Source organism: Eretmochelys imbricata, chromosome 7 (genome assembly GCF_965152235.1).
Source record: "Eretmochelys imbricata isolate rEreImb1 chromosome 7, rEreImb1.hap1, whole genome shotgun sequence".
Lineage (NCBI taxonomy): Eukaryota > Metazoa > Chordata > Testudines > Cheloniidae > Eretmochelys > Eretmochelys imbricata.
The window spans coordinates 5,864,513-5,880,220 of record NC_135578.1 but is presented as its reverse complement, the minus strand read 5'-3'; the positions used below and the strand labels follow the sequence as shown (position 1 = coordinate 5,880,220).

Sequence of the window (15,708 nt, the reverse complement as noted above, 5' to 3'; positions counted from 1 at the left end):
TTGATACTAAAACACAGCATAGAAATAATTTAGAAAGCCTTTTAAATTTTTAGACCGACCTCCCCAATGTTGACACTTCCTCAGAAAAGATCAGAAGGACTAATCACTCCAAAAGCAGAGAGAGACCCTCAACTCAGACAATCTCGGAGGTAGAGAGAGACCCTCAACTCAGACAATCTCGGAGGTCGTTATATTACCAACAACATCATCAACTGTTCTGAATGAAACAATAATACATTTGAGTTTGGCCAATAACAATGTAATAATAAAAAGCCAGGCTGTATTAAGCCACTGACTGCATTTTACCCAGCAGATGATCAACAAACATATAAAAAATAAAAGGGGATGAGAGTTTTCTGCTTTATATAACTTTTTAAAAATCTTTTGATTCAGTCTGGCACCCAGGATTGACTCTTAAATTGATACTAACTGGAATTAGTGAGAAAACATGACACTGTATCAATCTACCAACCTATCTAATACTGAAGAAAAATAAACAATTTGCAATCAGCCCTCAGGCAAGAGAGGGGAATAAACACATGGATGTAATCTGAGCCTAAGCCTTTTCAGCATAGATATAAATGATTTATCGACTCTGCTGGAGCAGTCTGCAAATTCAAGACTTCCACTAAACAACGCAGAGATAGATTGTCTAGTTTTGCTAATGACCCGGTCACACTATCACTCATACAAGATCATCTGTATGCATAGTGCCATCTAGTGACTCCAGATAATGTTACAGTCTCCAAACAAAATCACACCACCAGAAATGGACTGAAATACATGGGCTTTATGTGTTAACTTGGGAAAATATAACAAAATTGAGATATTTGGAGGGATAAAAACAATCATAAAATTTTATTAGGTAGAAATTGAACACAGTCTAAATTATAAATACATAGGCAGTACTGCCAACCCTGAGTGTTAAAAAATAATGTCTTGTCTATGTAAGTGTTTTCCTACATAGGGGCCTTAGGTACTATACTAGTCACTGCCCTACAGATTTTACAATCTAACACAATGGGGCCCCATCTCAGCTGACATCACTAGGGGCTACCACAATACAAATAAGTAATAACAAAAACAGTTTGCTACTCTAATGCCCACACTACAATATCGTATACGCTCAAATTATCACAAATGCTCAGACTTTTCACTAAAAATAAGAAGTAATGATGAAGCTGGTGGGTATCACCTATATGCTCAGAGTCTAACTGATCGCCATATTGGGTTTCAGGAAGGAATTTTTCCCCAGGTCAGATTGGCAGAGACCCTGGAAGTTTTTTTGCCTTGCTCTGCAGTATGGGGCACCGGTCACATGTTTGTCTGAAGTAGAGTAAATGATGGATTCTCTATAACTTTTGAAAAATTTAAATTGAGAGTTGAGGACTTCAGTAACTCAGCCAGAGGTTATGGGCCTATTGCAAGAATGGGTGGGTGAGGTTCTGTGGCCTGCGATGTGCAGGAGGTCAGACTAGCTGATCAAATGGTCCATTTTGGCCTTAAAAGTGTATGAGGGAGAAAAGAAAGCTACAGCAAAGATAACATGTTTTACGCAGTGTGATGCTAACAGCAACAGATGAAAAGTGTTAGAAAAGTGTGAAATATTAGAGCTGATAGACATGTTTCACATTTCAATTAGAAATTTGAACATTGTGGGGGGGGACTGGTGGCTTGTGCATATGTATCCATTGGTGGAGTCTGCTTATACTGAGGTCACGGTGTATTTGGGTGTCTCTCTTTGTGGGTGGAGTCAATGTGTGGGGGAGGAGTGTCTGTGTCAGTGGGAGGAGTCTATGGTGAAATATTTATGTCTCATTTGAAGGAGGCTGTGGGTGCATCTGGGGTCTCTGGGTGCATCGGTGGGGAGGTGTTGGTGTTGGAGTCAGGGGTCTCTGAGGATATAGGGCATTGAGACGGGGTGTGAGGGGTCTCTGAGGGCATCATGTGTGGTATTGGTTTCGGGAGGTCTCCAGGGCGTTGGGAGGGAGGTGTCAGGAGTCTCTGGAGGCATCGTCGGGGTGTCGGTATCGGGGGGTGTCTCTGAGGGTTTCATGGCGGGTGTCAGGGGGTGTCTCTGAGGGTGTTGGGGGTGTCAAGGGGGTGTCTCTGAGGGTGTCATGGCGGGTGTCCGGGGGTGTCTCTGAGGGTGTTGGGGGTGTCAAGGGGGTGTCTCTGAGGGTGTCATGGCGGGTGTCCGGGGGTGTCTCTGAGGGTGTCGGTGTCATGAGGAAAGGCGTACTTGTGGCACCTTAGAGACTAACCAATTTATTTGAGCATAAGCTTTCGTGAACTACAGCTCACTTCATCGGATGCATAAAAGTGGAAAATGCAGTGATGATGTTTTTATACACACAGATCATGAAAAAATGGGTGTTTATCATGTCAAAAGGTTTTCTCTCCTCCGATCCCACTCTCCTGCTGGTAATAGCTTATCTAAAGTGATCACTCTCCTAAGGAGGGGTGTCTCTGAGGGTGTCATGGCAGGTGTCAGGGGTGTCTCTGAGGGTGTCTGGGTGTCGGGGGATGTCTCTGAGGGTGTCGGGGGTGTCATGGGGGGTGTCTCTGAGGGTGTCATGGCGGGTGTCGGGGGGGTCGGTGTCGGGGGGGGTGTCTCTGAGGGTGTCTGGGTGTCGGGGGATGTCTCTGAGGGTGTCGGGGGTGTCATGGGGGGTGTCTCTGAGGGTGTCATGGCGGGTGTCGGGGGGGTCGGTGTCAGGGGGGTGTCTCTGAGGGTGTCGGGGGGGTCGGTGTCAGGGGGGGTGTCTCTGAGGGTGTCATGGCGGGTGTCGGGGGGTGTCTCTGAGGGTGTCATGGCGGGTGTCGGGGGGTCGGTGTCGGGGGGGTGTCTCTGAGAGTGTCATTGGGGGTGTTGGGGGGGTCGGTGTTGGGGGGGTGTCTCTGAGGGTGTCGGGGGGGTCGGTGTCAGGGGGGTGTCTCTGAGGGTGTCGGGGGTGTCATTGGGGGTGTCGGGGGGGTCGGTGTCGGGGGGGGTGTCTCTGAGGGTGTCGGGGGGTCGGTGTCGGGGGGTGTTTCTGAGGGTCTCATGGCGGGTGTCGGCGGGTGTCTCTGAGGGTGTCATTGGGGGTGGCGGGGGGGGTCGGTGTCGGGGGGTGTCTCTGAGGGTGTCATTGGGGGTGTCGGGGGGGTCGGTGTCAGGGGGGGTGTCTCTGAGGGTGTCATGGCGGGTGTCGGGGGGGTCAGGGTCAGGGGGGTTGGTGTCAGGGGGGGTGTCTCTGAGGGTGTCATGGCGGGTGTCGGGGGGGTCAGGGTCAGGGGGGTTGGTGTCAGGGGGGGTGTCTCTGAGGGTCTCATGGCGGGTGTCGGCGGGTGTCTCTGAGGGTCTCATGGCGGGTGTCGGTCTCGGGGGGGCGGGTGGCGGGGGGTCTCTAGCGCGCTGTGGGCGGAGGCGGGGCGCCGGGTGCTGCCGGGATCTCTGCGGCAGCGGGGCCGCTCGCCGCCTGGCCGGGCCGCTCCCGGGAGCCGGCAGGGGGCGCTGCGAGCCGGAGCCGGAGCCGGAGCCGGGACCGGGGGCCGGGCGGGCGGAAGCGGCCGCCGCCGGTTTCCGTCTCTCGGCGGCTGAGTCACTGGCCGCGCCGCTCCCCGCCGCCGGCCGCCCGCTGCCCCGGCCCCGCCATGCCGCTGGAGAACCTGGAGGAGGAGGGGCTGCCCAAGAACCCCGACCTGCGCATCGCCCAGCTCCGCTTCCTCCTCAGCCTGCGGCCGCAGCGCCCCGAGCCCGCCGTGCGCGAGGAGCTCATGGCGGCCGTGCGGCGCCACAGTGAGTGCGGGCCGGGCCGGGCCCTCCTTCCCCGGCCCCGGCCCCCTCCCCTACTGCGCGGTCCCCTTCCCTCCCGGGCCCTGGCCCCCATCTCCCCTCCTCTCCCGGGCCCCAGCCCCCCTCCCCGCCTGACCCCCTCCCCTCCCCCTCCTTCCCGGGCCCCAGCCCCCCTCCCCGCCTGACCCCCTCCCCTCCCCCTCCTTCCCGGGCCCCAGCCCCCCTCCCCGCCTGACCCCCTCCCCTCCCCCTCCTCTCCCGGGCCCTGGCCCCCACCTCCCCTCCCCCTCCTCTCCCGGGCCCTGGCCTCCTCCCCCACTACCCATTCCCCTCCTCTCCCGGGCCCTGGCCTCCTCCCCCACTACCCATTCCCCTCCCCCATTCCCTCCCCGGGCCCCTCCCCTGCCCCTTTCTCTCCTGGGCCCCTGGCCCCCTCCTCTTCCCCCCTCATAGAATATCAGGGTTGGAAGGGACCTCAGGAGGTCATCTCGTCCAACCCCCTGCTCAAAGCAGGACCAATCCCCATTAAATCATCCCAGCCAGGGCTTTATCAAGCCTGACCTTAAAAACTTCTAAGGAAGGAGATTCCACCACCTCCCTAGGTAACGCATTCCAGTGCTTCACCACCCTCTTAGTGAAAAAGTTTTTCCTAATATCCAACCTAAACCTCCCCCACTGCAACTTGAGACCATTACTCCTTGTTCTGTCATCTGCCACCACTGAGAACAGTCTAGATCCATCCTCTTTGGAACCCCCTTTCCGGTAGTTGAAAGCAGCTATCAAATCCCCCCTCATTCTTCTCTTCTGAAGACTAAACATCCCCAGTTCCCTCAGCCTCTCCTCATAAGTCATGTGTTCCAGACCCCTAATCATTTTTGTTGCCCTTCGCTGGACTCTCTCCAATTTTTCCACATCTTTCTTGTAGTGTGGGGCCCAAAACTGGACACAGTACTCCAGATGAGGCCTCACCAATGCCAAATAGAGGGGAACGATCACATCCCTCAATCTGTTGTCAATGCTCCTGCTTATACAGCCTAAAATGCCATTGGCCTTCTTGGCAACAAGGGCACACTGTTGACGCATATCCAGCTTCTTGTCCACTGTAACCCCTAGGTCCTTTTCTGCAGAAATGCTGACTAGCCACTCAGTCCCTAGTCTGTAGCAGTGCCTGGGATTCTTCCATCCTAAGTGCAGGACTCTGCACTTGTCCTTGTTGAACCTCATCAGATTTCTTTTGGCCAAATCTTCTAATTTGTCTAGGTCCCTCTGTATCTTATCCGTACCCTCCAGCCTATCTATCACTCTTCCCAGTTTAGTGTCATTTGCAACCTTTCTGAGGGTGCAGTCCACGCCATCCTCCAGATCATTAATGAAGATATTGAACAAAACCGGCCCGAGGACTGACCATTGGGGCACTCCACTTGATACTGGCTGCCAACTAGACATGGAGCCATTGATCACTACCCATTGAGCCTGACAGTCTAGCCAGCTTTCTATCCACCTTATAGTCCATTCATCCAGCCCACACTTCTTTAACTTGCTGGCAAGAATACTGTGGGAGACCGTGTCAAAAACTTTGCTAAAGTCAAGGAATAACCCATCCACTGCTTTCCCTTCATCCACAGAGCCAGTTATCTCATCATAGAAGGCAATTAGATTAGTCAGGCATGACTTGCCCTTGGTGAATCCATGCTGACTGTTCTTGATCACTTTCCTCTCCTCTGAGTGCTTCAGAATTGATTCCTTGAGGACCTGCTTCATGATTTTTCCAGGGACTGAGGTGAGGCTGACTGGCCTGTAGTTCCCCGAATCCTCCTCCTTCCCTTTTTTAAAGATAGGCACTACATTAGCCTTTTTTCCAGTCGTCCGGGACTTCCCCCGATCGCCATGAGTTTTCAAAGATAATGGCCAATGGCTCTGCAATCACATCCACCAACTCCTTTAGCACTCTCGGATGCAATGCGTCTGGCCCCATGGACTTGTGCTCGTCCAGCTTTTCTAAATAGTCCGGAACCACTTCTTTCTCCACAGAGGGCTGGTCACCTTCTCCCCATGCTGTGCTGCCCAGTGCAGTAGTCTGGGAGCTGACCTTGTTCGTGAAGACAGAGGCAAAAAAAGCATTGAGTACATTAGCTTTTTCCACATCCTCTGTCACTAGGTTGCCTCCCTCATTAAGTAAGGGGCCCACACTTTCCTTGACTTTCTTTTTGTTGCTAACATACCTGAAGAAACCCTTCTTGTTACTCTTAACATCTCTTGCTAGCTGCAACTCCAGGTGTGATTTGGCCTTCCTGATTTCACTCCTGCATGCCCGAGCAATATTTTTGTACTCTTCCCTGGTCATTTGTCCAGCCTTCCACCTCTTGTAAGCTTCTTTTTTGTGTTTAAGATCAGCAAGGATTTCACTGTTAAGCCAAGCTGGTCGCCTGCCATATTTACTATTCTTTCTACACATCGGGATGGTTTGTCCCTGTAAGCTCATTAAAGATTCTTTAAAATACAGCCAGCTCTCCTGGACTCCTTTCCCCCTCATGTTATTCTCCCAGGGGATCTTGCCCATCAGTTCCCTGAGGGAGTCAAAGTCTGCTTTTCTGAAGTCCAGGGTCCATATTCTGCTGCTCTCCTTTCTTCTTTGTGTCAGGATGCTGAACTCTACCATCTCATGGTCACTGCCTCCCAGGTTCCCATCCTCTTTAGCTTCCCCTACTGATTTTTCCCTGTTTGTGAGCAGCAGGTCAAGAAGAGCTCTGCCCCTAGTTGGTTCCTCCAGCACCTGCACCAGGAAATTGTCCCCTAGCCTTTCCAAAAACTTCTTGGATTGTCTGTGCACTGCTGTATTGCTCTCCCAGCAGATATCAGGGTGATTGAAGCCTCCCATGAGAACCAGCGCCTGCGATCTAGTAACTTCCGTGAGTTGCCGGAAGAAAGCCTCGTCCACTTCATCCCCCTGCTCCGGTGGTCTATAGCAGACTCCCACCACGACATCACCCTTGTGGCTCTCGCCTGTAAACTTAACCCAGAGACTCTCGGGTTTTCCTGCAGTTTCATACCGGAGCTCTGAGCAGTCATACTGCTCCCTTACATACAGTGCAACTCTCCTACCTTTTCTGCCCTGCCTGTCCTTCCTGAACAGTTTTTATCCATCCATGACAGTACTCCAGTCATGTCAGTTATCCCACCAAGTCTCTGTTGTTCCAATCACATCATAATTCCTTGACTGTGCCAGGACTTCCATTTCTCCCTGCTTGTTTCCCAGGCGTCTTGCATTTGTGTATAGGCACTTGAGATAACTCACTGATTGTCCCTCTTTCTCAGTATGAGGTAGGAGCCATGCCCTCTCGCGCGCTCCTGCTTCCTCCCGGTATCCCACTTCCCCACTTACCTCCTGAGCCCCTCCCCCACCCCAACCTCTCCCCCCGTCCCGGGTCCCCTCCGCTGCCACCGTTGTCTTCTCTCCTGGGCCCTCTCCCCTGATCCAGCCCTCTGTTCCCTCCTCTCCTCTTCTTCGGCCCCATTCCCTCCTGGGCCCCTGGACTCCGCCCCGTTCCCTTCCCTCCCCCCTCCTCTTCCCCCCTTGCCCACCCCCAGGCCCTTGGCCCCCACTCCCATTCCCTCCTCTCCCCCCTTTGGTCCCCCTCCCCTACTTCAGTGTCTTGCTCCCTCATTGGCTCCCTCCCCCACTCCAGCCCCTGGCCTCCCTGCGCACCAGCCCCTAGCCCTCTCCCCTCACATTCTCCTCCCCCTTTTTGTCCCTCCCCCTCCGTTCTTCCAGCACCAGACGCAGTCCCCATTCCCTTAGAGGTCCCAGTCCCATTCCCCACTCCCCACCATCCTCCAGTTCCCAACCCCTCCCTCCCCAAACATCCCACAGCCAATCCCCTTTCTTCCCCCTCCACATCCCCCCCAACCTCAGACCCCATTCCGTCCTCTGCTGAGGGGTTGCAGCTTGGGGCTTCTCTCCTTCCCCGGTAACAAGCTGTGGGCCCCCAGGGTGCCCTGCCAGCACTCATAGGGGTGGGAGGAGAGGAGAGGTAGGTCTGTCCATAGGGACTGACCTTTTGGGGTTAGTGTTCCACAGCATCACCTTATTCTGTGAGGTTTGGGTGCATCTCAGTCTCTGTGCCCCACGGTCTCTACTGCTGAAGAGAAAGGGCTGTTATTTATCTTGCAGTAGCACCTAGCAGTGCTAGTCTAGTATCAGGGTCCAGTTGCGCTCTGTGCTATATAAGCAAGTAAAGACAGCCTAATAGCCAGACTAGAAGCATGGCAAGAGGCAACAAGTGGATGAAATAGCTAAAGAGCAGGCTGTGGACCAGGGAAGTGAATGAGTTGTGCATAAGAGGCAGGAGAATGTCAAAGAGGAAGAGAACCTGAAACACAATCTTCAATGCATAGTGTCTAAATGTCCTTTTAAGAGGCAGCTGCCTGATAACTAATCTGGTTATATCCCTCCATCAATGGGAGTTTTCCTTTAGCACTTCAGTCTATTGATATGTGATCCTGCAGCAATGTTTATGACAGCGAGAGCTACCCCACTTCTCTTTCAGATATGGCCCCATACTATGAAGCACTCTGCAAGCCCCTTGACTGGCAGATGGACATGGAGCTGTTGAATAAGATGAAAAAGGCAAATGAGGAAGAGTTGAAACGTCTCGACAATGAACTGGAAGATGCTGAAAAGATCTTGGGGGAGAGTGAAATCCGCGATGCAATGATGGCCAAGGCTGAGTACCTGTGCCGAATTGGGGACAAGGTGAGTTAAAGGCCCAGGTTCCTTGGGCTGCTGTCATTAAAATCATCTTTCGTCTTTCAAACCAGGCAAATTTATGCATGCTATCCATTTAGAGGAGGCCCACTGACTCATGATCTGGAGAAAATAGAACCACACATGGGTGGGGTGAGTGGTGAGATCTAAGCAGTGCAGCAAGAGAAAGGAAAGGGGTATAAAACTGGGAAGTGAAAGGCAAACTAAGAGGAGAACAAATAAAAGTTTGCCATTTAAAACTTTTCAAAACATTTTGTAGACAGTATTTTCTACCTACCTAGTGTTTTGTTTTTAAGCTGTTACATCATAATTGAATATGCGATGTGAGTTAGTTACTGTATTTATATAAGCATTGGGGACTCTGTTAAGCTATTTTGGGAGTAACTTTTGGAACTTCAGATTTAAACTTTGACAGGTTGTGAATGTTAATCTCCTTTTTTGAAAAAGGTTGGTATTTTAATTATTTAGGATAGACAGTTGTACAGTTCTGTTATGGATGGTGCATCTTGATCAGAGTGTGTTAACTTAGTTTAAAGTGGCTTTCTAAGTTAGCTGCCAGCTTTTTTAAGTGCCAAGACATGTTTCACTTGCCTGTGGTTTTTTTTTTTTTTTTTGCCCCCACAGTACTGCTGAAATGTCAGTCAGCAAGATAAATCTCTACACTACCCTGGTAACACCCAAGGCAGCTTCTCTTGATAAGACATTTTAGTGGGGTGCCAGTTCATTTTTATGTTCTAATATTAAAAAATATTGTCTTGTTAGGAAGGAGCTCTGACTGCTTTTCGTAAGACATATGACAAAACTGTGGCACTGGGACATCGTCTGGATATTGTGTTCTACCTTCTAAGAATTGGCTTGTTTTACATGGATAATGACCTCATCACACGGAATATCGAAAAGGCAAAAAGGTACCATTGTTAGATTTGTGGCAAATATCACTGTTTGAAGTAAAGCATCATTGGTTGCATATGTCTAACAAAACACTAGGTTTGAAGATAGCTATAGAACTGCCTGATTACGAGTGAATAAGTTTGGCTTATTTGTTAATAATTTTAAAAAATTAGTATTTATTCTTGTTATGAGTGCACAGTGCATTTTGCAATCTGAAAGAAATAGGAGTTCCTGGTACAAAGACTTTATAATTAAAATAAAGTGACATTTGTGTTCTCATTATTTACTAATTTTAAATTAAATCTAGTTATACATTATGGTCCTGAGTAAAGTTATGAAAGACACAAATGATTCTAACCAGGGCTTGAAAAACTTATCAGATACCAACTAGCCAGAGGAATAAACCCACCAGCTAGAGTTAGATATGAAAGATGAGTGGATGCTGGATCAGTTAGTCATGGGGCAATCCCATATGGGAAACGCTGGTGCCCTTACAACCTCTAGCCGCTAGGAGCGGGGAGATGGAGGTGTTGGGATTTCTGTGAGGATATTTGCTGCCCTTGGACACTCCTTGGGGCTTGAATCTTTTGTGTCTGCTCCTGACTGGCCTGTATTTGATGAGTTTTAATTTCAAACCTCTTCCTGCCTATAGCTGCTAGAAGGGAGAAGGAACTTTTTTCCCCTTAACACCATGGCGCTTTCAGGCTGCTCCAATGAGCTGGTCTCCACTACTGGTTCCTGATCATCTTGGCTGTTGCAATGAGAGATCTTTAACTGTACTCTTCCCTCAGTCACTATTTTTTGTGTTCTCCCCTGTGAATGGCTCCTGGCCCTGCCTCTGCTGCTGCTCATGGCTACAGCAGCATTACAGGGGTCTTGAAAGTTTCACAGCTGCCCATAGATTTTGGTGGTTTTTCCTAACAGTTTTTTAAATGATTTTAGTCTACTACTGGTGAGCAAAGCTGAACAACAGGCATTGGAGGTGTGTGTCTGCGGACTCAGGATCACAGTACTGGATAGGTTCACATTTGGAAAATTATCATCACAACTAAATCAGCTAGAAACTTCTTAATTTTTTAAAATGTAGCTTGAATTCTGGCCTCACTTACCAAGGAAAGCATCCCACCTACGACTGACAAGTGCATTGTTGAAGCTCTAATGATTGCGATATAGTGTACTTCATAACTAAGACTTCCTTATGCACTCTAACCTTGTTAAATGTACTGTACTCATTATTTCAGATAAAACATGTAACTATATATCTTATTTGTTTTAAGTCTAATAGAGGAAGGAGGAGACTGGGACAGGAGAAATCGTCTAAAAGTCTACCAAGGTCTTTACTGCGTAGCTATTCGAGATTTCAAACAAGCAGCAGAACTCTTTCTTGATACAGTTTCAACATTTACATCCTATGAACTTATGGATTACAAAACATTTGTAACATATACTGTCTACGTCAGTATGATCGCGTTAGACAGACCTGACCTTAGAGAGAAGGCAAGTAAAGCAAATTACTGCACTGATTCAAGCTGATCAAATTGTTCTTAATGTTCTCTCTCTCTCTGACTAGTATATGAAACTTCTAAATGTTGTTCGATTGCTTTCAGGTTATTAAAGGGGCAGAGATTCTGGAAGTGTTGCATAGTTTACCAACAGTACGACAGTATCTTTTTTCACTCTATGAATGTCGTTATTCAGTCTTCTTCCAGTCATTAGGTAAGGATGTTTCATACACCAGTATCATTGTCCTGTGTTTCTCATTAGGTCCTGTGAGCAGCTTGCTACAAATCGTAGCTGAGTTTTGTAGAATTGCCTAGGGGATGGGCTATAGGTGTAGTTAGTGTTGTCAAACCCCTGGCAGTTAAAATCATCCATTTACTTTAGGTGAATCACTCCTAAATACCACTTTCCCTTTGCAGCACAGTGAGGTAAAGTAAGCTGCTCTTGCAAGGATTTATGGCTCTCTAAAATGTTTTTCTTATAAAATGAGCATTTTGAAAGGTGGCATCTGGTTGGATGAGGGAAGGTTCTGACAATGTAGGCACCTAGTACCATCTTACAGGATGCAATCAAAGAGCTAGTTTGCTATCTTTGGTCCTAATTCTGTGGTCAGACCCATAAGTTGTGTGCAAATACAAGATTCCTGGTTGTGGAATTGGGACCCTAATAGTACTTAACTCCATTAAAATGGGAATTCTGGAAGGCTTCCTTTAAAAATGAAGACAGTTTTTTATAAATTTAAAACACTGGATGCTTCAGGAAGTCGAAGGATTCTAAATTTTTAAAATCTGAACTTTCAGGTTTAAATTACAAAGGGGAGATTTCATAGCCGCTGGCTATTAAGGGCGGTTTTGAACTGGTTTCTGTGGGAACAGTGCAGAAATGAGGAAAGGAAGCAGTTTTAAAATCCATTCTTCATTGTTGTCACTGTGCTGTCAGTTTTCATGCTGCTGGTTTCTGTTCCAGTTTCCATGAAAATGGGTTCTAGGGTAGCAAAAATAAGAATTTTAAAAAAAATCTTCCCCTTTACTTTGGAGAAGACTGGGTCCGAATGGCTGCCCTGCAACCAGAAGCAGAGGGCAGAAAATCTCAGCTGCAGACCTCAGCTGCTGCTGAGAACTGCACGTGCCAGTCTGACAAAAACCAAGAGCTCCTGAAGCATCTGTAGTTTCTTAAAGCCAGTTTAAGTCCCTCTCAGTAGAAAGCTAGTCTTACCCTCCACTGTTCTATTAAGAACAAGTTTTGATGAAGCAAACAGAAACCAAGTGTTATCGTTAAAGATGTGAATATCTACTTTGGTTGTGCGTTTATATCTCAATGCACACGTACGGGACACAAGGATCCTGTACGACCACATACCATGTCATGTTGCTTATTGAACTTTGTTATGTGGGGTGGTTTTTTTTTTTTTTTTTTGTATAACCAGGAATAGATTAACTCTAAGAGATTATAGACTGTATTTGTGATTTTTATCTTTTCAGCTATTGTAGAGCAAGAGATGAAAAAAGATTGGCTGTTTGCTCCTCACTACCGTTATTATGTACGGGAAATGAGAATCCATGCTTACAGCCAGCTCCTAGAATCCTACCGGTCACTGACACTAGGGTACATGGCAGAAGCTTTTGGAGTCGGTGTAGAATTCATAGATCAGTAAGTGAAAAGTAACTTTCGTAAGTTAGAGACTTTAGTCATTGTTTATAAAGTAACGAGTTTACAATGATCCTGCTACAAATAAACAGATGATATCAAATAGAGAGAAGAGATATTAGACCATCCACAAACCAAGTTAACTGTGTATGCATGCAAGATTATTTTTTACTAATCTCATGTTTATGGGTAGAAATCAGTTTAACTTTAGTCTGTTTAAAAAAAAGTCATTGTCCAGTATTTCTTTTTCTCTCTGCATAAGAAATTTATATTTAGTTTTTACACATGAAGCATCATGAGATACCATTTAAAGAAAAAAATATTTTCCCAAGGTAAGACTAAGGGCTATCTGGACAACTACAGTTGAATTTAGGGAACTAGGATATAACACACTTAAAAGTTATGATGTAGATGAGACTTCATCATGTTCTTTAAATTTTGACTGTCTGTGTTCCAGTTTTGGGACACTTAAGTCCAATCTTCACCACAAGTTTTAACTGGATCGCCTGACTCACTTTATAATTGCTGTGTAGATTGGACCTGATATTTGTTGTTTAAATCAGGTAAAGTGTAGGCAGCTGTTGTGCAAGCTTTGCAAAATCACACCTCAATCTGCACTTGCAGTTCCAGTTCTAAGGTGAGACCAAATAACTGGTTTTCACTGTGACGTATATTGGGATTTGAAGTTAAGTCTAGGGTGAAAGTTTAGTGGATTTACCTATGATACCTATAACAGCCAGCTTGTGTTTGAATATCTCTAGAGAAACAACTTGCTTCCATCTATAAGTATTTTTTTAAAATATTCCCAATTAAGAAAAAATGGGCAGGAATCTGAGTCCTGACTGAAATGTACATAAATAAATTAGTAAAGCAAAAAATGAACATTTGAAAGGAAACTGAATATAATCATATTAATGAGATCAGCACTTAAGTTATACCAGTTTCTATTAATAGTGAGAGTAGATCATTATTAATGATTGTAACTTACCTGGTTTACTATAGGTACTTCTCCATGTTGTCATGCTCTACTATGGGAATATGGGTTTGTTTATTTTCATTGTCACTTCTTTCCTCGCCACAAACAGTTCTGTGGAAACAGACCAACACGAAGAGTGTAACCAGTCCTTATCCATTCACAGGCACTTGTTCAGCACCAGCATTATTTTTTCCTTTATATCCACACTTCGATCCATAATAAACCACTCTCGTTTGTTATATTGCGATATGGCCTCATAAGCGTTAGTTGGACCAGGAAACAAAATTAACGTGAGCAGCAATTTATTAAGCAAACAATCTAACATGCAGGGCTATTAGGAAGTGGCAAACAATTTTGTACTGTTTCTCTTAGAAAAACATATAAAATCGCTGACAGGTTGTGCTAAATCAGCTACTTGCAATGCCAGGCAGTTAGGCAGGTTTGTGCCTTGTGGGCAGAAACTTTCAGGCCAGGGACTAGGGTGGGTAAAAATGTGTAGTAAGGCTACTCTCCATTATAAGAGGGGCTGAAACATGAGAAGTATGCTGTATGATTGAATTTTTCAGAGGTATAGGAGGGCAGTGGCAACTGGGAAGAGGATTGTCTATTCAGAGTAATTTGAGCACAGGTGCTACGGCCCATCACTGAGGATAGTTCATTTAACATTGCTGGTGGGATAAAGATTCAGCATCAGAACATATGTGCAGAAGGAGGATGTGGGGGTGCTCAGAGTTGGTAAGGAGACTGTTGGCTCCTTCAGCTGACCCACAAAATCAGGAGATGATAGGAAGGGTTTGGTACCTTCAGCATGCTTGCACTGTGTGTGGCAAGAGGTTAAGGGAGACATACATGGATTTTGGATTGAATGAGCTGGACACGGTTTGTAGTAGGAGAAATAGAAATGGTGGGATAACCATGTTTGTGTTGCTGCCTTCTGCTAACTTACTTCAACCTCCAGAATTGAAAGGGGGCTTTCCATAAAGCATGAAATACATCACTCTGCATTTGGTTACGAGACAAAACTCCCATTGGCTTCAGTAGGAGCCTGGGCTGAATAGGGAGTTCTGAATAGAGGGTCCTTACCCGGGTTTAGAGTATAAGTTTTTAGGAAGCAATGACCCAGTTATTTCATGTAATAGCCTTGCCTCGGAGCCATTCCACTAATGTAACTGTAGACCGTGTCAAATGCTCAGGAGCTGTACAGTAGAATAAAAACTAAATGTACACAATACACCACCACCTCCTAATGTCCAAACAAATGAGGTGCAGTTTAAAAGAAGAAAAGGAAGTAGATGAGCAAAGGTGGAACATGAAAGGCTCTTCTAAAAACAGCTGTAGGGGAAAAAGAACTTTAAGGCATTTCTTTAAAAGTGGGGTGGGAGGAAAACAAGACACTTTGGGGGCGGCCTGCAACTCTTCTGTGCAACATATTTTTTTTTTTTTTTAACTAGGGAGCTTTCAAGATTTATTGCAGCTGGGCGACTGCATTGCAAAATAGACAAAGTAAACGAGATAGTCGAAACTAACAGGTACAGTATCTATAATCTGGTGTAACGCTGTATATTCTAATCAGTTACTGAATTGACAGTTATTGAAAAGCTTGTCATGGTTTAATGTGACTTCTTACTCTAAAACCCTTTCTTCATAATTTGTAGGCCTGATAGCAAGAACTGGCAGTACCAAGAAACCATCAAGAAAGGAGATTTGCTGCTAAATAGAGTTCAGAAACTTTCCAGAGTAATTAATATGTAACACTTTTTAAAAAAAATAACGGAATGAAAAATTTAGATGTTTAAGACCATTTTGGAAGTAATGTATACTGTATGAGTTGATATGCTGTAGCTAAGAAAATTATAAGTGAGAAGTAGGGTTTTTACAGTCTGCTTCATTATGTAAACAACTGAACTGTATAAACGTTACATTCATGTTTTCAGATCTCAGTTCATTAAATCTATAATACAGATGTAATGTACTATGTTCATGTACAATGTTCAGTATTTTGTTTCACAGTAAGCTATTATGTTTAGAAAGCAGGGCTAATATTTGTGAGCAAAAAAGAACTAGTGACAATCCCAGAATTACTCATGGAACGTGTTCATTTGTGCCTAAGAAACCTAGATAGTTTAGCAGTAGAAGGAAATTTTACATTAT

The 15,708-nt window shown here is 46.3% G+C and overlaps 1 protein-coding gene across 1 annotated transcript; it reads left to right on the top strand.

Annotated features, from left to right (window-relative positions):
• The first annotated feature begins 3,530 nt into the window (after positions 1-3,530).
• Positions 3,531-15,534, top strand: PSMD6 (proteasome 26S subunit, non-ATPase 6). Its single transcript, XM_077821292.1, has 8 exons — positions 3,531-3,781; positions 8,326-8,531; positions 9,306-9,451; positions 10,712-10,931; positions 11,042-11,150; positions 12,416-12,584; positions 15,009-15,086; positions 15,213-15,534. The coding sequence occupies exons 1-8, from the start codon at positions 3,637-3,639 to the stop codon at positions 15,307-15,309; spliced, it is 1,170 nt and encodes a 389-aa protein (XP_077677418.1). The 5' UTR covers positions 3,531-3,636; the 3' UTR covers positions 15,310-15,534.
• The last annotated feature ends 174 nt before the right edge of the window (positions 15,535-15,708 follow it).